Consider the following 21,472-nt stretch of genomic DNA (forward strand, 5'->3'; position numbering starts at 1 on the left):
ATTTTTAGGATGCCAAATCAAAATACTGTCTGATCAAATTTGACCCGGACTTAAACTGTAAACACAAACCAAACTGATTTATAGGATGCCAAATCGAAATACAGTCAAATTTAACCTGGACTTAAACTCCAAAAACATACCGAGTCGAAAATAAAACTTTATCACACTTTAAAGAGTATTCTTTATCAACAAAATACTTTGTGTGGCCTCAGATAGATATCAGGATCTCAGCATCACCTATGGATTGATTCAACACACATTGGTTGGTTAATGTTTTTGATAGAAACCATGTCAATGCTATACTCGTACGAAAATAACTCAATATTTTGCAAAAACGACGAAGAGTAGATGTGGCAAAAGAGATGCGCCAAGGTAACTGATGACTCCAGATTCATAAAACGTATCATTATTGTTGGCGATATGTGAGTTTATAAGTATGAAGTCGAAGCCGTTTAACTATCTAAAAATGAGCCAAAATCAAAAAAGATAAAGAAAAAATCCTTAACTTCGGTGGCAGTGAAGCTATAATACGCTTGATAAATACAAAATATTCCGAAAGTAACGTGTGTTTGTATGACAGATATATACTATAGCAGTCCGATAGAAAATTGCATTGTTCTTAAGGACAAGAAACCATGCCAAATTTCAAGAAAATATCCGCATTATAAACTCGAGGGGATTATAATGATTTGTCTTAAAATATGTTAAAATCTACGTTTTTTTAGGCCAGTCCGGTTCAATTTTGATAAGATGGTAATTTTCAGTTTATATGATGTAAAATTAATTAAAGTTTATATGAGAAGCAATAGTGATTGAGTTATTTGATTTATGAACAGTCTTGGTCAAAATTGATCACATACAAGACGTTAGAAAATCGTTTTTTTAAATATTTTTTGAATTTATTTATATTAGTTCTGGTAGTAACGTGGTACATATAACAGCTACAAGTGACTAAAATGGTTTTCTGTATGAATATAGTACTTCGTAAGGACATATATATTTATCAAGGTAAATACATTTGTATGACAGGATCCGCCATCGTGTTGTACACTCCTCTGGCAAGCTCAAAAACAACTGCTGGCTTTTAGCGGGTTAACATTTAATTACCCCCAATATAACCGAGTTAAATTCATCGTTTCAGTTCAAGTCATAAAATACACAGCAATGCCACCAAGCAGGTGACTTGATGGCAATTGCTATTGTCGCGCAACAAAGTCACTAAGCAAAAGGTGTCTGTATGTAATATACCAACAATATACATATAATATACTAACAATTATAAAATAATAATAATATATATTTCACTAACAAACAGACTCATATCATAATCTAAATATTTTTATAAATACATGAAGATACGTTAACCGCAATTGCGCTGAAAAAAATATTAACATAGAAGAGCTCTCCGGACAGCAGTTGGTGCACACCACTGTGGCGTCATAAAACACCTGCCATACTCATTTTACTTGTTGAATGTCAGCGCATCTTCGCGTTAGTTAGTTATGACACACAAACTGCAAGTGTTTGCCGTTGTGTTAAATGCAGGCAACGCTTGTAAAAAATTTACGACTCCGGTCGAAGCGGCTATAAAGGCAATCAAGCTTGCCAGTCATAGAAATATAATCAGTGCTGATTTTGCACTTTGCACCACAGTTGCACACTTGCACCTAGCAAGTAGTATATGTGCGGTTAGTAGCCTTAAATCTGGAAAGCAATTGCAAACGCTTAGGCGCTAGGAGATTTTGGAGTGAAGATGTTCCTTAAGTGATTGAAAAAAAGAAAATGTAATATTTGTGTGCACATTTGATTTCTCTTTGATTTTCGTACTATCGGCTTAGTGGATCTAATTGGTGGTTCGGTTCTCGGCATAAAATTAATGAATCATTGTAGTTGCAAATATGAGTATTCAAAATTGCTTAAGTGTGTATTGTGAATGTAAAATTATCATTACATAGAGATAATGTGAAGATTTTGGATTACTTTCGAACTGTGCGTTTTGTAAATAAAGCAAAATAAAAAAAAAAAACAAAAATCAATTTTTTGTATGTATAGTTATCAATTCACCAAATTTAGAGAATTTTCTGGAGAAACAAAAGAAGTATAGTATAATTGGGATTATTTTCTCATTGTGAAGCAAAAATACATTCAAATAAAATTTAGCGTATATTCTCCCTTTACTTATGCCTGGTCATAAAATAGTATGCAATTAAAACATCAGAAGTAAGATGTTACTCATACGCCATGACGTCCAATAAGAAATGTTTTGCTAGATGCCTGATTTTTTTCTTCATTTAGTCCATATAAGTATTCGTACATATAAGTTTGAACAAACTGCCTTCACCTTTATCATAACATGATAACATGAAATATGCTACATCATAATGTTACTCATACGCCATGACTTCCAAGCAATTGGATTGGATTTCTTGATGAAAATAAAAGTATAGTGCCTAATTACACTTAAATATATGTTTTCACATACTTCCTTCAACTTTATCATAACATGATAATGCAAAAGCTGTTAGAAACATCATAATGTTACTCATACGCCGCGGCATTAAATTGGAAGAGGTTTTGATGAAATTTGATGAAAGTTTTTCACAATTTTTAAAAAGATTTTTACTAAAAACCAATTTTAAAGGATTAACGGACATAATTTCTATGTACTTGTGCATTTTGTGGCTGTTGACTCCTCAATAAAGAATAAAAAATTAAGGGGTTATACTCGTATCCACTTTTTGGTTTGGATTTTTGTGTTTTTTGTTTTGAAGACTCGTTTTATTACATAAAAAAAATATTATTTACATGTAGAGAATTTTATTAGCTCTAATAGCTTGTGATTCATTTTGAAAAATTTAGGATTCCCTTGATTTCGCTGCCGATTTTCAGGAGGACTTCGAAAATAGGAGTCTGACCGTGGGGAAGATTTTACTGTTTAAAAGTATCTCAAATTCAAAACCTCCACAAAATATTATTAGCGAATATGAATGTAGTTGACGATCCAAAGTTTATTAATTTTGTTGTTTGTGATTTTTTTGACCGATTGCGGCTTTCAAAAAAAAAGTAGATATTTGTGAAAATATTTAAAATTCCAAAGAAGCTTAAAAAATTCAACTAATATTAATTTATTCTCTCTTTCAATACCGCCAAATATATTTGAGAAAGTCGTATGAAAATTTAAGGTTCATCACTCCAGTTATTTCGAAGATAATTTCTATATCGACTATGAAAACCACGTTTCGAAAAAAAAAATGTCTTGGGAGCCGATTATACTAAATTATAAAACAAAAATACGTTCATATCACCGAAACTATTTGCCGCATCAAGTTCAAGTTTTCGGAAAATATTTCTACATATGTCTACTTAAAGTCACTTAAAATACAAAATAACATATAATCAAAAAATTGATATTATTGCTTAAGATTCACTACATCATATTACATATTTATATGCAGTATAAAATGTTCAGCTTCCGCTGTCAAATATAACCAATATATAACCGATACATTACTATTTTATAACCAAAACTCTAATTTTGTTTCAATATGAGTGGTTCCTATAATATCGTATTTCCTTCACCTTTAAATTCGCGAAAACTAAAATTATATTATAATAAATTAAAATTAAAAATTAAAGCTTAAATCCACAAGTAGATATACCTCTTCTTATAACACCTAAAACAGCCACATTAAAGCAACGACTTTAAATTTTAACTCTTTTACCAAGAGCAAAAAAGATTAAAAAGTACTTGAAGCAAGCAAATTCTTCACCCAACATACCATATAGTATTGATTCTCTAAATATATATTTATTTCCGCCTATCCTGTATCCTATCCTTGCCATTTCTTCTAATGCTGCGGTTGCTTTCCATTAGAAATTCCTACTGTAAATGTTCTCTTGATCCGTGTAATTGGTAACACTACCTTCCTCTATTTTACTTGACTATTAGTATTGTATGCGTAAAGTGTAAAGCCAGCGGTTTTTAATTAGTCTAATGAATATGCATTGAATTTGTTATTGCTGTCCAACATTAGAAGGTGCTGAGTTGCTGCGATTACTTATGCTGATCAGTTTTTTTTTTGTACATAGGTCAACTAAGAGTGTTAAAAGGATTGCAGGAAGTTGTTGAAATGAAACTATCTTTTAGTATATACTGACTTTGCTGTAAAGACTAAAGTAGCAAAATTACAAAAAAATAGTCATTCAATATATAAAATTTTGAAATATTGAAATATTTTTTAGAAGAAGGAGAAAAAATCATAATGCACCGGAGAGAGAGTTTTGGATCACTTTACTGCGTACTTTGTAACACAAAATGGCAAATATATAAAATAGATAGAAAAACATTTGCGTTTAGTAGGTATTCTAGGATTTTAATTTGACTTTGATAGCTTTCCAAATGCAATCAAGTATTTAAAAAATGTTGTAAGCTCAGAATTATAACAGTGAGTTGAGAACCCTTGAACTCAGAACTATAACAGAAAGTGGAGAATGTTTAAACTCGGAACTATAATAGTGCGTTGAAAATTCTTGTCTACAACAGTTGATAATACAACTTTGGATTTATATTGTTTATGAAACACTTATTTTGGGCCTTCATCGCGAGCTTATAGACTATTTTGGTAGCAAAGCAATTAACACTATTTACCAATATGCCAAACACAAATTTGACTCACTTTCACTTTCTGTGGTAAACTCGAGTTTATAGTCTTTTTTATTAACATCACTTGTTTAAGTTATAATAAATTTAACTTCAGTTACATACTAATTTTTGGTTGAATATGTTTAAGACCCATCCACAATGAGTTAAAGTCGGGTTTTTTGATTATTTGGCATTAAGGCAGGAAACACTACTAATACAAAGACATTTTATTGGCTAATTAATTTAAAATTGAAATTTATTCAGGCAACACTACTGAATCAAATGGAGTTTAGTTTAACTCATTTTTTTGTGTTTTATTTTTGTACCCAAGAACACTAACAGTACTCAAAAATACTCATTTATATTAGAAATTTAACTCCATTTAAACCCTAATTTTTTTGTGCTTGAGAAAAATTAATGCAATCCTTAAATGAAGAGTTTACCAAAGCAGAAATTTTAACTCCACATTTTATGTATTTGTGAAATACACCGTACTGTACACGTTGAAGCAAGTTTTTTAAATAAAAAGAAAGTTTTAGGTGAGTAGACAATTAAAGACCGCAAATATTTAGCTTCAATTATACTAATTGCACTTTATTCCCTGTACTCAACCTATTTACTGTACATTTTACTATACATACAATGTTTTTTTCACTTTCTTTTCTCTCTAATTTCTCTACCTACACCTCACCAACTGCACAGCGAGGATCCCACCGCCGAAGAACTATCTAAATGGAATGCCTTTGTTGAATCAATTAAATCGAAACTAACCGTGAAACAAGTGGTCGACGGTGTGCGTTCTGGTGGCTCCTTGTCGTTCGATTATCTGCTCTTGATTGTGACCGCCGAGTGAGTATGGACAAAAGCAATCAATAGCAAGTAAATGATGTAAGAAGATAAAGGCGAAAAGTGGCACAAAATAAAATGAACTAAAAACACAAATGTTACATTAGGGATTTGTTCAATGCTGGAAGAGCTTAGGACCACAAATTCCAACAAAGTCTGGTAAAGAGTGGGCGATGCGAAACAGTGAAATTTGAGCACAATAGTGCCCTATTGAGTTCATGGATGTTGGCGAGTAGACGTGAAAGTGCAATGTTTCACTTTTGTCTTCGTGACTATTCAATATTTAATTGCTTCGTAGCTAAAAATAAGCTGGTCTATAGTTATTGTGGTTTTAGGTAGAAAATATAGTTTTGTTGTTTATTTTTTACTCGTTATAAGTAGTTAGTTATTTATATACAGGTATTTATAGACTTTATTTTATTTTTGTTTAAGTACTTTTGTGGAACTGATAACAATGGACTATTCTTCATTTATATACACAGCTCTCTGGCGGCCTTGGGTTTGATTGAGAATAGTGCAACAAATATTGTCGCTGCTATGTTGGTTTCACCACTCATGGGACCGGTAATGGCGATTACTTTTGGTACGATCATTTCGGATCGACAATTAGTTGTGAGTAGACGACAATTTTTAACAAAATGTTTTCAATGCTTTTGTATTGACTGTGATGGTCTTCCAGAATAATAAAAACAAAAAACAGTGTCTATAACTTTTTTATACATATATCATACTATTTAGTATCGAATTTAAGAGTTCAAATCAATCCATCATAAATGAAAAGTAAAGCCAGAAAAGTTATTCCTCTAAGGCAGAATTTTTAACCTAAGGGGTTAGGTGGGTTTCAGAGGTACAAAAAAAAAGGTATTTTTACGATTTTTTTTTAATACAAGCAATCATATATTTGATAAATATAATATGTTATATCAAAGGTATATAGTCGACCAATATCTCCTGAAATGTCGATACAAAAATGTTGAAAATTCCGCCGATCATACCGCATTTCCCTGGGTGTCTCTCAACAAGGTGCTCTCACCGTCTACAGCATAAGTTATTATTGGTTCATATAAAATTAAAAAACTAAGCATATTCTGTTATTACATATTTAAATCTCGTTTTTGAATGTAGAAAGTAAAAAATTATTAAAATTATCCTTCTTTTCCCGGACTTTGAATATAAAATCTCATTTTTGGTAAAATTTTCGACATTTTTTGGTCAGAAAAATAAGTTGTAATGAAACAAGAAAAAATCCTTCGTTCAATAACTAGATAATATTTTTTCAAAAACGTATACACAATACGAACTATATCGCATGTTTCTTAAAGTACAAAATTTTCGTAACAAGATGGTATTTTTTTTCAATTCTTAAATTAATATTTAGAATTCTCTTGAAAAATGGCAAAAAAAAAGTATGATTTAGCAAATATTAATATGTAATTTCCTTCACGGAAATGGCAAATAGAAGACGGCAATGGCGAATGTTGCTCATACGCCGTGGCGTACAACTTTAAGTGCTTTACATCGCTACAATCAAATAATAAAATAATCAAAATATGAAAAAATTCATTTTAATGGATCTCTCGAAAATCCCGAAACTTGAGAATCACGGTAATCAAGTATACCGAAAACTAAAAATTACGAAAATTACTACATACAATGAAACGTTTTTACTTATCTTATATATTACTATAAGAGTTTATTTTTACAGTAAAAGAATTTGGAATTTCGGAATAATTTTTTAAACTACGGAAATTTTCGGGAATACCAGAATTATTACACTCAATAAAAATCAACGGCGTTTTTATCTTCAATTATACAATTTACTTTTGTTTTTTCTAAAAGAATTTAATATTTCGGAATCATTTATGAAATCCCCAAATTTAGCAGCCTTATTTAAAAGAGAAAACTAAAATATATAGGCTCAAAAGTATTTAGTAGTTTAAAATTTCGAGACTAATTTCCAATCGCGAAAATTTTTCGGATCCCGAAATTGCAAAATTTGTATTGAGAATTATAAATACACTTTGATTAATGTTCATAATTATTAACAATATTTCGGAATCCCGAAAATTAGCCGCCTTCCCGAAAACGGACTTATTGAAAATAAAATTTGACTAATATGCGTAATTATTTATAAAGCATTTTTTTTACAAAATAATCTGTGTTTGCAGTTTTCATTACTAAATACACGCACATATGTATGTACATATGTATGTACATATGGACATTGACATAACTACAATAATATTTTTTTTTTATCAATTTTAAGTGCAATTTTTGGTACTTTTATATATACATTTTTTTTGTTCGTTTTTTTTTTTTTTGCATAGAATTTAATATTATTTATTACTTACGTATTTCTCGCAGCAAAGTCACGAGTTGAGAGCAAATAAAACAAGTATTAGTGAAAATAGTGAAATCCATTTCCTTTGTAGCTTTGTTTACGCAAACATAAAACCATAAATACTTAATGGGATATTTACAAGTGAGGCCAATATGGTTTCATAGCAGGCATAGTGACAGCACCAGTAGTGGCAGTGATGTACATATGTAAAAATAGATAAACATAAGAGCAGCGGAAATATGCATGAATTCGTAAACTAAAATGGAAGTGTAAACAAAAATTTGCATGTGCATGTTTTGTGGCATACATAGTATTCAAATGTGGCTAAATTGTTGGCAACAGCCAACTATCGACATTACCATCAACAGGCGACCAAGCCAAACGGCATATTTTCAGAATTCATTAATAACAAAAAGCTTGGAAAAATTATTGGCGCAAATAATATAGAATTGATATGCGAAAGAGTAAATAAAATGCAAATGACACATATAAAAAATATGCACATATGCATACTAAGTCATTTGTAGTAAATAAAACATACAAATCTGTTAAAAAGAAGAAATACCTAAAATTTAATTTAAAAATGTTTATGTGACTGTGGATTTATCAATATTTTAAAAAAGAAGCACCAAAATGTTCAATTTTATTGATGAAAAATTGTACAACTGCTACTTCTCGATAGCATTTTTAAGTTGTCTAGTAAATTTTTAAGAAATTCATAAAGACCTTAAAACGTTTCACTAGAGAATAATTAAAACATTATTTAAAAACATCTAATATATGTACATACATATTAAAAAAAAAAAATCGGAATTCTCTTAATATTCCATAAATCTTAAATCTCAAAAATTAAAATTTCTCTACACTTGATCCCAAAAAAAAAATCGGGGCTTTTATAATATTGTTCAAGCTCGGTATTTTTAAAATGTATATCAGTAATACAAAAAATTTGAGTTTCAGAAATTATGATATTTTGAAACTAGATAACTTTCAGGATCCCGGAAAGTTTCGGGATTTTTAAAATATATAGTAGAAATCCAGAGATTTTAAGTTTCATAAATTTTGATATTTTGACGATGACTGTGGGGATCTCGGAAAATTTTGGGATTTTAAGATTACATCAAAAAAATAAATAAAATTTTTTTATATTGGATGGTTTAGAATCTCATTTCATAAAAGTAGTAAAATAAATAAACATTGTTTTTGAAGGAGTATAAAAATTACGCAGTTTCGGAGTAAAGCACGCCTTTTCGAGTTTTTGAGATTATTTAAAAAATCAATGTGATAGATAAACATTTTCTAAAAAAAAAAGTAGAGTTATATAATTTTATTATCTAATTATACTATTTGTTTATCTTATTATGAAAATGCTTACATTATCATTTAATAAAAATCAATAAAAACGAAAGGAATCGATCTCTTCAAAATACATAGTCCAGAAAATTGAAAAAGCAGGCTTAAAATACCTCTAATGATATGATTTAATTATCATCAAAATATGGAAACGCAAATTTTCAATCTTGCTTTTTTTACTTTTCGTTTTTTTCAGAATTCCCGAAGGGTTTTTAAAAATATAAATTTCTCTTGAAATTAAAGACTATTTCTAGAATACTACTACTTAGCGTAGTTATTATAGAAACTAATTTAAGAAAAATCGATAAAAGTAGCGGGTTTAGCTTAGTTTTGCAATTTTCGGGATCCCGAAATTTAATGATGAATTTTCGGGATTTCAAAATAGCTTATAACTTTGATTTTATCTAACAGTTAGATTAAAGTTTCCTTTAAGCGGGATCCCGAATAGTTTCTGTTTTGTAAAACATTCCGACTTTTTAAAGTTGTTATAGAAAATTTTTTTTAATAGTCTATAGTGAAAGCGTACACTTTTGTAAACTTTCTGCCCGAAATTTTGAACTATTTAGTCAAAGAATTTTATATGTATTTCCAATTTAAAATTGTTAATACAGAATATCCAGAATTTTTTTTTAAAAACTTTTTGTGGTTATAAGTTTTTGAACACGAATTTGCATAAATTTGGCTTAGATGAAAAGTGTGGATCAACAGATTTCTGGCTCCCGAATTTTTTGGGATTTTTAACTTATTTCCTAAACTTTGATACATTGTTTTTTCGTTTTTTAAATACTGTTGGAAGTTATATACTTTTGACCACAATTTAACTTAAAATTTGGCTTAGATGAAGGGTGTGAATTGAAACTTTTCGAGATCCCGACATCTTGTTTGAAGTTTTCAGTATTTTAAAATTTTTTTCTTAAAACTTGGCTTTAAACTTTGAAAAATTATTTTACTAAAATTGTTATAAAATTTTTCGGGATCCCGAAACTTGAACGGGATCTCGAAAAAGTCCTGAATATTAAAGTTTTACAAACTTGAGTTTTCTGCCATCACTTTTTTATTTAAATAATGCTAAGAGTTAATAACACCAAATCTACCAAATAGCTACCAACAATTTCTTCACATTCATATGTACTATACATAGTGTATGTATATGTGTTTCATTCCTGAGAAAAAAATTATTGAAAATATGTCTTGAATTAAGCTATTTTTCAGTCTTTATATTCTAAGCTTATTGACTGAGAGCAGACCATGTCTGGATCACACACACACACACATATCTTTATTCAAAGGAAAATTTAAAAAATACAGGCAAAAACAAAACGTGCGAGTAAAATGAAAGTGGAATATTAAAAATATATAAAGCAGCAGAACACCTTTGAAAAATAAACTGAATGCAATCACATCTATTTGCATTGAAAGCCTTGCAAAGCCACGCAAACGAAGAACATTGTAAATGCATTGGTGTGTATGTGTGTGTGTGTGTGTGCACAGCAGACGTGCATTGAATTGCATTGAATGTGCAAGTAAGAAAGCATTACCGTTAGGTGCTACATACAGCAGTAAATCTATTCATTACTTTTATGCAGCACATGTCTGCCCACCGCCACAACTTTCTTCCCCACACAGTCACACACACTTAAGTATATGTGTGTTTGTATGTGGCATGCCTCAAGTCTTAACAAGTAGGTTGCAAATGAAGTTGCAGCGTGGTTCAGCGCGCAAAGTCACCGCTTCGTGATAAGTACAAGCCAAGCACTTCATCAGCAGCGCAAGTAACTGGAGTAGATTGAGAGTGTGAATAAATGCGAGTAAAAAGAGAAGTTGAATTACTTACAAGCATATGCTAAAAAATGTATTAGTGTGTTGTGAATAGGCTGGAGTAATAGTTTAAGCATAGCGGCAAAGCGAAAGCTATATTGCGCTGCCCAGCGATGCAGAGTAAAACGAAAGTGAGGAATTCAGCAAAGAGGAAGTGTAGAATATGCGAGTGTATGAAGTTACATTGCTTTAATTTGGAGCACGTCGAGTGGCAGACAGCCAGGTATGTACACTCCAATTAAAAATGTGTAATTTACTTTGCCGCATTGAAGGCACACACGCTTTGGCTCACGATAATTTGCTTGAACTTTTGACCGCACGGGACTCACACTCATTGATAGGTGCAACATAACTGTATAGTAAAGTACATAAGTGAGTGCACACATAATTTAAAATGAATTCTGACAAAGCGTGCAAGAGTTTAAGAAATTGTTTACTTAAATCATTGAAGTTTGTAGTACGAAATATGAATTTCGGATAAAATTATATAGTACTAGAAGTACTACTTTTATTTTTAAATTTAAAACTGCGGTTGATGTTAGCCCTTGATATTTCGTTTATATAAATTTTCGAATAGCAACAAAAAGTAATATAATTTTTTTTCCTTTTTATTTACGGAAAGCAAATTTTCAGTATCCCGAAATTTGTATTACTAATAAGTATTAAAAGATTATAATTTTTGGAATTGAAAAATTTTCTGATATTAAAAATTTTTAGATTATGCTGAAAGTCACGAAAATTTTCGGGATTTAAAAGGCTTTTGAGCTTTAAAAGTTTATATGGTATATATATAATAGACTAAAATATTCTGAAAATCCTAAGAATAAAACCTTTTGACCATTATGAAAATCCAGATATTTTTCTGGATCCCGATAGTCATCAAGTCTCAGCAACTTCTCGGGGTCCCAAATTTGTAATTTCTGTTATTATAAAACTTGATGTCTGAAATTCAAAGTATTTATAATATTCGGAAGATCCTGAAAATTTCCGAGATCCCGTAGGTTATTAAATTTCAAAAGATTATACGTAAATTTGTGGAGTCATTAGATCTCCAATATTCTGAAAATCCCACAAATTTCGGGGATGTAAAAGTGCTTATCCCTAAAAAATTTATAATGTTTGAAATTGAAAACTAATAGACTGTTACAAAAATCCCGAAAATTTCCGGCATCCCGAAAGTTAGAAAGCCTCAAAAGATTATAAAGTATATATCCTAAAAGCAAGATATTAAAAAAATCACGAAAATTCTCGGGATCCCGATAGTTAGCAAGTCTTAAAAGATTATAATTTTAAAAATTTAAAACTGCTAGAAAAAAATTGTAAAAATCTCGAAATTTCCCGATATGTATAATTTATATAATTTTCCGGTAGGTATAAATTCTAAAATTAAAATCAAAATTTAAAAAAGAATTAGATAATTTTCGGAATCCCGAAAGTTATCAAGTCTTAAAAGACTATAATTTCTGAAACTATTGAATTTTTTTTTTTTAATTTAAAATTTCTAGATTTCTATTAAAATCCTCAAATTTTCGGTGTATATTTTTGCAAAGATTTAAAATATTATAATGCTAATTTTTAAAGACAAAATACTAGAAAATTTCTAAGCAATTCTTGATCCAGTAGGTTACTAAATTAAATATTTTTTTAATATTCTAAATTTAAGATTTTTGGAGTATTATCTAACTACCGAAAGTTTACGAAAAATTATTAATCTCAAAAATTGTAAATTTTTAAGTTTAAAATATCTAGACTACTTTAAGAATTCCGAAATTTTCAGGGATGCCGATTCAGCTGATTGTGTTTATGAAATATTGAAGTTTTTAAGCTCTTTATAGGGTTTACAATTTCCGCTAAATTTACCAGGTAACTCATAAAATGGTTAACAAACTCGTAACTACCGTCGACCATGCCACAATTAAAGCATTTATTTTTACATTTAACATATTTATTTACAAGTATAATATATAATTTTAATTTATACGCGGATTTATGTTTGATTCTCTGTAAATGGTGTTAAGTGTGCTGTTTATCTTGGCGTTACACCGACTGAGCTGCAGCTGTTGACCACTCAAAAGTACATAAGCTTTCAGTATAAAAAGAGTGAAAGTTAATCAGACAGTGCTTATAAGTTGAGCTATTTAAGAAGTTATAAGTAAATGGGTTAATTATGATATTTATTGGGATTCGCTGGAGGGTAAAAAATAGATTCACTTATGTCTTTGAAGAGTACTAATTTGTAGTACTACAATATATGAGGAGTGCATTGAAGATTTAAAAAATAAAAATTGTAGGTTCATGTTATAATTCAGTTTATACTAGTGACCATTAAACTAAGAAAAATTATCAGTAATTTTAAAGAAAGCATTGAAATTGCTAGATAAAATTTAACAGAAGTTATAAGTTAAGATCATAAGTCCACCATTTTGTACATATTCTTCTTTGAGAATTGCCTAACAAACACATCAATTAAATTATTTATTATATTGATGATTTATTTTAAAAATTCTTGTTGCAAAAACTATGACCAAGAAAAGGACCAAAATTAAAAAAAAAAAATGTCATATATCACAAGAATGATGCAATTTCTTCACGCTCTTTGATTTTTGGGCAATTGAATGAGAAATGAATACAAGAACCTCAGGCTTCTTGTGGATTTTGAAGAAACTGTCAGTCAGATTAACACAAGCGGAGCTAAACGGAAAATTGTCTGCTAGATAATTTCACATAAAACTAGAAAAAACATTAACTTCGGCTGCACCGATGCTAATATACCCTTCATAGGTGCATTTATTTTAGCAACTATGTGTCCAATTTTTATGGCAGCTATATGCTGTAGTATTCCGATCGGAACAAATTTTTCGAAGATTATGTTATTACTTCAGCAGTATTTCATGTCAAATTTTGTAAAGATACCACGTCAAATACGAAAGTTTTCCATACAAGCACTTGATTTTGATCGTTCGGTATGACAGCTATATACTATAGTAAGCCGATCTGAACAATTTCTTTCGATATTCCATTATTTCAATTAGCAATAATTTATACCAAATTTCGAGAAGATATATCGTCATGCAGCTTGTATGGCAACTATACGAGTATGCTATAATTAACGGATCTGAACAATTTCTTCGGAGATAACATTGACAGAAAATAACATTCTTAGAAAATAACCCGTGCCCAATTATGTGATGATGAATTGGCAAATGTGAAAGTTTTCCATACAAGAACTTGACTCCGATCGTTCAGTTTTTATGGCAACTATATATTATAGTGGTCCGATATCGGCAGTGCCGACAAATGAGCCGATTCTTGAAGAGCTAATGACGTTTACAGGGACTAGTTCGTATATATACAGACTGACAGACGGACATGGCTAAATCGACTCAGCTCAACGTACTGATCATTTATATTTATACTTTATGAGCTTGATTCCGACGCTTCTTTCCGGGTGTTAAAAACTTCGTGACAAACGTAATATACCCTGTTCAGGGTATAAACATTTTTTGCTCTGTCTCTTTTGTATATACTCTTTTTATCAGTTCACTATATGCTCAGCCTTTATTAGTTGCTCTCGGCTACCATTTGCGCCTTTTTCCGGTCAATTCAATCACACTTCGATTCAGAGCACTTCACTGGAGCGATATATTAAAGGGACTAGATTTAAAGGTACTTGTTAGAAGTGGATATGATATACCGATTCAGGAACGTATTGCAGTTTCTATAGTTGCATTTTTAAACATTTCGCACAAGAAATCAAGTATTATGTTTGATAATTTTGCTTGAATTATTTTATGGTATTTATTTCCTACAATTAAGGAACTGCTTACATTCGAAGAAATATTGGGAAAATAAGAAATTTGAGAACACTTAGGAATATCTTGGTTTAAAAAAGTAATTTACTATAAGTGTACGACTTCGAATATTATTTTAGAAGACCCTGATTTTAGACTAAACTTTGAAAGATATTATACATATAATACTAGAAGTAAAAAGTAGCATACTTTTATTATATTTGTCATGTAAACAAATTTAAATTTTCAGGGTTTCACACAGTCTCATAAAGTGTGTAAAATTTATGATTTGACGACACGTGATGCCAAGTTAAATAGGTGTAGAAACTTTATTACCACAAAAAAAAAAAAAAAAAAAAAAAAAATCTTAAAGCTCAATCCTTATAAATCTTACTAAATTATTGTTTTCTTGGTTGAAAACAATTAACTTACTATACTTTCTGATCAAATTTGGCTCTGGTTGGTTCATTAAAATGCGCGCACAGACCAAGCCGATTCGTTTTTATTTTTATTTTTTTATCTCAACATTAGTTTGCATTAAGAAATCTATACAATCGGAGGAGAACTTAAAATTCATTACCTTCTTGGTATTGGATGTGTGCCTTCGTTAATTAAGCGAACGCATACCTAATTATAGGCCACTTTTTGAATGATTTTATACATATTACATGTTAAGCTTAGTATACTTTTAGGATATTGGTATAGTAAAAAGGAACTGACATAGCCAGTATAAGAATTTTCTTGCTAAAACTAAACACAAAATAAATCTTAGACCTGAATTTTCATATACATATGTATTAGGTGTGCGTCTTCTAGTTAAGGGAAGGCATAACTAACTGTAGACCGGCTTTTGATTTTAGAATCCAAATAATACTTTACAACTAGAAGTCAAGCTTAAACACTTTAAAAGAAAGCTAGTCGGCCATTTAAAAGGCAGCAATGTACTTCAGTGCAAACAAAACTTTCACTTTCATCCAAGCTTCAAAGAAAATGGTACGCTTTCTTTTGCTATTGCCTACGTAGTACACAATATCGATGAATAATTTTAAGAATTATATGGCTAAACTAATAATACTAATAAAATATGAAAAACTGAGATATTTTACAACATTTTTTCTTTTATCATACAAATCATATCAAACAACTTCTCCTTCTCACACTTCCTTACGCTGTTACTCAAAAACTTCGATGACATCTCCGACAAACCCTTATTAAACAGTTAGTTAATCACAGCTTTGTTTATCTTGCAGAAAATTGCTCGTAAGACCACTTTCATGCTTGGTTTCATTGTCACATTTTACACTTTGCTTATTATTTGCCTACGATTACCTCAGAATCCTTACGCTCATTAGCATTTATAACTACTTTTATTAATATTATAAAATACAGCAAGCTTAACGCCTTCCATCAAGTTGCGCTCAGCTCAGTGGGGTATGTAGCTAATTAAGAAACAACAACAACTAAAACGAGGTGTAAAGAAACAGAAGAAAGTAAAGTAGCTAATGAAAGCAGCTGTCAGCTGAGAGAAGGACATTGATGGATATATATTAAGGTGCGTCTTATATAAAAGATCCACAAATCAACACTGCAACAGCTGTTTGTACAACACTTTGCGAGATACTGTATATTACCTACACATACACACACAATGCACTACTTCGTCAGTTGGCACGTCCTGGTCCTTCGCTGGCACATTTTGCTTTTCTGCATTTATGCAAAATCAGCAAGTTGTCGCTTGAAATCAGTCGGGCTAATGCTGTAATAACTAAGCAGATGGCGCTGCCATCGCTGCTGCTCCAACTTCGCTCATTCATTTACCTAGCTGAGCGTGTGAGTAGTGGGAGGTAAACGCTCGTATATAAATATCAACACTCCCCAAAGGTGTGCGGCACATACACAGCGCACAGGCAACCACAAGTCGTAAATAAGTAGTTAGTCGCAAAAATTAAGTGAAAGTAAATGAAGTCGGAAATGTACTTGACGCACTGGAAAGTAGAAACTGTAAATTGCGAAAGCAGTAATAAAGTGAAGGAAATGCCTTTGCCTTAACTTAGCCAACCGTCCTTCACCGCTACGGCGGCGGTAGCAGGGGCGAAAATACCTCTGCGCTCGCCAACTGTTAGGGGAGCTTATCGTTGCAGTCTGTTGACACACATTTATTGCTTAGATGGGAAGATTTTTAATGTGACGCAAAGGCATTCATGAAAGCTGGAAACAGTAAGAATAGCAAAAGCACATTTCGAGGGCTACAAAGCCTTTTAAGCAGAAAAATTAAAGTTTTATTGGCAAAAGTAAAAGGCATATGGCCAAAATGTGGGAGAAGCAGATAGTATATTCGTTATGGGGAGCACAAGTACACATTATGTGGAAAGTACCTTTAAATATAGTCCCTTTAAAATATTGATGATTGAAGTGAGTTTGAAAGACTGAGAAACAGTATTCTGAATTGCTTCAATCCAATGCTTTTAAGTGAAATGTGATTAAATCGACGGGAAAAAGGCAGAGTAACTGGTCGAAATCAAGGTAATCTCATAAGCAACTGATAAAGGCTGAGCATATAGTGATGATATAGAAAAGAGAGAGAGCAGGGATTTTTTTGATATGAAAAGGGAGCCGTTGCCCCGGTCGCAACATCTTGGGGGCGGCAAAACGATTTTCGCTGTTTTTTAATATTCCGAAAAATACTTCAACAATTTTTTTAAAAAATTTATTATAAAAGATTTTTACTCGAATACTCTTCAGTCATTGAATTTGTCTGATATCTTTTGGCTTATATCTTTCTGAAAAATTGTGACAGAGCTTAAAGATGCTGGGAACAAATACTTTTATTTCTCCAAACTTCTCCAAAATGGTATATAAAAACTGTAAATCGGGCAAAAATGCCTGCAAATTGTGTCAAAAGTGTACAAGATATAGGTCGAAAATGGGTTTTTTCTATGGCTTTTAATAAGATGATTTGTAAATTTACTATCAATTTCTTCAAAAACCGTATTGCGTGAATTTTGGAACTTCAAAATTTGCGTGGCTTTTAGTTCCTAAATTTTATATACTTAATATCGATGATATTTTGTATGAAACTTGTAGGTAGGTGGATGAAGGGGGGCGGCAGAACATCCTTGTGCCCGTTCGCCCGAACTTGTAGCTACGCCACTGGATTATGGGAAGTACATTTTTAAGGGATCGTCTCAGTGTGACCCACCGAAATATTTTCAAAATTTCATACTGAGACAATCCCAATAGCTTCTCTAGATACCATAAATCAAAGTCTTTACAAATTAGTTATTCCGAATTTGATTTACTAAACTTAATTTATAATTACCGAGTGTCTTCGCTAATAAAGAAGAAGAAGAATTTTTAAGTACGACTATTCAAAAAAAATAAATGTGCTACTAACAAAAAATTTTCTTTATATTAGGTGTGCATCTTGATAATTTGTTGAAAGCGCTCCTAAACATTTTCAATTGTTAAAGGGGTTTACTCACATGAGCATGAAATCAAAAAATTAGCATTTCACTGCTATTTTCTGAGACCCAAAAATTAAGGTTACATTTGAATTTAAACTGCGCGTCGAAATATTTGGAGAACTATTTCTTTTTTTTTTGTATATAGTACCGTCAGTCACATTTATGTCAAATTTCATGTCAAAATATTCATTAGTGTTTGAGATACGTGTCGTTTTGTAAGCTGCAAAAAGTGCGATGTCGAAATTTGTTGAGCTAAAAATTTGCATTAAATGATCATGGCGACAAAAACTCAATCCATATCGTTCCGCAACCACCGTATTCACCTGATCTGGCGCCGTGCGACTTCTGGCTGTTCACCAAGCTTAAAAGACCGCTCCGGGGAAACCGGTTTTATACGATATTCAAGCAGCAGCGAAGACGGAACTGATAGCCATTACGGAAAGTGACTATAGCCAGTGTTTCGAAAATTGTAAAATGCGTTGGCAAAATGTACTACATCTAGTGGGGATTACTTTGAAAGGGATGAAATTGATTTGGAAGAATAAATAAAGAATTTTCAAAATAAATACAATGTCACCTTATATGGAAACCTTTGTTTTGTAATCTATATTTACGAAATTTATCATTGCAACAATGTTATCTCCGGAGGAGTTTCTTAAATCGGGCCAATAGAGTTTGTAGCTATCATAAAAACTCAATGATTGGAATTAATTGCTTATATGAAAAACTTTTCCATTTGACTGGATATATTGAAGAAATTTAGCACGGAAAATCATAACCAAAATACAGGGTTATTGGTTTTGGAAAATCGTCGATTGACTGAGAGAGATTTAGTACGGATTCTACACACCTCATTAGATAGTGTGAGCTTTCTCATTAACATTTGGAGCGTTTTAAAGGGGATAAAGTGGATTTTGTGCGTCGATTCATCAACACTGATGACTCTTGGGTCTATCACCATGATCTGAAGCAAAAAAGGAGGCTAAAGAGTGGTATGAACCTGCTGTTTAGTTTCGAAACGAGGTCGTGTCCGGAAATCGGCCAGGAAGGTTATGGCATCAGTTTTTTTGGGATGCGAGAGAAATTCGGTTTGTAGATTATTTGCAAAGTGGTAACAAAAATTAACTCTGAATATTATTGCAACCTTTTGGACAAGATGAAGGTGAAAACTTGTGAAAAACCCCGGTTTGCAGAAGAAAAAAGTGCTTTTTCATCAGGACAATACATCGTGTCACAAGAACATTTTGACAATCAATTCGAATACTTGAATTAAAGTTCGAATTCCTGAGCATCCAACGTATTCAACAGAGTTGGCCCCCAACGACTTCCCTTTGTTCCCAGAACTCAAAAAATATATGCGTGGCAAGCAATTTTCATCATAAGAAGAGCCCTTCGGCTTTTTAAATGCATTTTGCATATCTTCTAGATTCTCAGTTCAGAGATAGGATCCACTTATTGGAGGATCGCTGGAGCAAGTGTATGAATATTCAGGGAGATTATACTAAATAATAAAGTGTAGTTTGAATCATAAAATTGCTATTTTCCTATCAAACGACGAAACATATTGAACAACCTGGTATATTGGCGCAACTGGTTTTTGATATTACAAGATCTCAAGAGCGGAATGAATTCCATGTGAAAAAAGAAACTAATTCCTATCTCGAAAAAAACTAAAATTAAGTTACGATTTTCCAACTTCTAAACACAACAAAGTGTCACAAATTATTTGCTTTTAACATTTATGACTATGTGTTTCATAGAAAAAACAGAATCCCACACAACTGTACAAAATATTAACATATGTTTGTGTATAAATAAAAATTCCATGACAGCGCATTGTTCTCCGAAATTCTTTGCTGTTCCGCCAACGGGGGAAAAAACTGCTGCTCTTCATGCGTTTACAAGTGTTATTATTAGCAATGTATGTTGCATGCAACTGACAGCTTTTCAAGTGCATTTACGCGAAAATATGCGCGCACGCGCTGCTTCAGCCAACCAACAGCAGCGCCGGTTGAGTCAACAGTCACTGCGTTGAATGCGGAATGCAGGGATGCATGGAAGCGGAAAACATGCGTTGGCGTGTGTCATGTTGTGTAGTGACAACGCAAAACCGAAAGCGCTAAAAAATTTGCGGCAAACGCATTGAAATGTACACAGCGTAGCAATAAAATGCAGCAACAAGCGAGGAAGACAGGCAAAAATGTAAAAGAAATACAACAAATATATATTTTTTGCGAAAACCCTTCAAGCGAGCGCATATGGGAGCTGTGAGTGTGGGTACATATATAGAGTAGCTATATACGCCACTTGCCGCTGTCATGCAGTCGAAGAAAAAAGCGTTTTAACTGCCACATCTTAGCAACAGCAACAATCGTACATGTGCTTCTGCTTCTTTTGCCGCTTTTACAGTTATTTATTCAAACTGAATTTCGCAGCGCATTTTTTCTTTATATCTCATTTTGTTATTGTTGTTGCAGCTCTTGCGCAAATTGCGCTGATGGCATTGTCATCTTTCAAATGCAGTTGTTGGCGTCAAAATTTGGGTTAAAATGTCACACACATACAATCACACAGTTATGCGAGCATGTTTGTGGTGTCTTTCAAGCGCTCATGTGGCTGGCGGCTGTTTTTGGCGGCTTTCACTGCCAGGCACTCAGCAGCAGTGAAAACGGCTAAATCAAAATCAGTTCAAGTCCAGCAGCAATACATTTACATATGCGCCTAGTGGTATGCTTCGTTACACATATTAACTTCTTTGTTTGACATTCTTACGCTCCCCATAAGTTCCTTTCAAGTGACACATACTTGTATGTCTTCTTTATTCTTTGCTAGATTTTACGAAAAATTATTCAAAATTTTATATTTATAATTCTGCTTTCCCTATTTGTACGCCACTGTCGCCATTGGCGTTATCACATTTTTTTAATAGACACACAAGTATTTATTCGCGCCAACAATGCGTGTTTGTAATTCCCTTTACATTGCTGGCTGTCATTCTAATAAAACGACGCATTCCTTTCGAACGCTAGTGATGCTTCGAGTAGAAACTTATCGCTATTAGGGCTGTTCTTAATACTTTGTAGTAAAAAATATAAGTATAAGTATAAGTATAAGTATAAGTTTAAGTATAAGTATGAGTATAAGTATAAGTATAAGTATAAGTATAAGTATAAGTATAAGTATAAGTATAAGTATAAGTATAAGTATAAGTATAAGT

At 31.8% G+C, this 21,472-nt stretch overlaps 2 protein-coding genes across 2 annotated transcripts in view; one reads left to right on the forward strand and one right to left on the reverse strand.

The window, feature by feature from the left end:
* The window catches only part of LOC108967787, a 291,336-nt gene that overhangs the window by 209,672 nt on the left and 60,192 nt on the right, over positions 1-21,472 (reverse strand). The window lies entirely within an intron of this gene.
* Positions 1-21,472, forward strand: part of LOC108967929 — a 107,940-nt gene that overhangs the window by 31,891 nt on the left and 54,577 nt on the right. The window contains exons 6-7 of the mRNA XM_018931630.1: positions 5,345-5,491; positions 5,971-6,100. Of these exons, the coding sequence (XP_018787175.1) occupies positions 5,345-5,491; positions 5,971-6,100 (277 nt within the window). The remainder of the gene's footprint in view (positions 1-5,344; positions 5,492-5,970; positions 6,101-21,472) is intronic.

Source organism: Bactrocera latifrons, unplaced genomic scaffold (genome assembly GCF_001853355.1).
Source record: "Bactrocera latifrons isolate USDA-ARS-PBARC rearing strain unplaced genomic scaffold, ASM185335v1 scaffold_2, whole genome shotgun sequence".
In the NCBI taxonomy this organism is placed as follows: Eukaryota; Metazoa; Arthropoda; class Insecta; order Diptera; family Tephritidae; genus Bactrocera; species Bactrocera latifrons.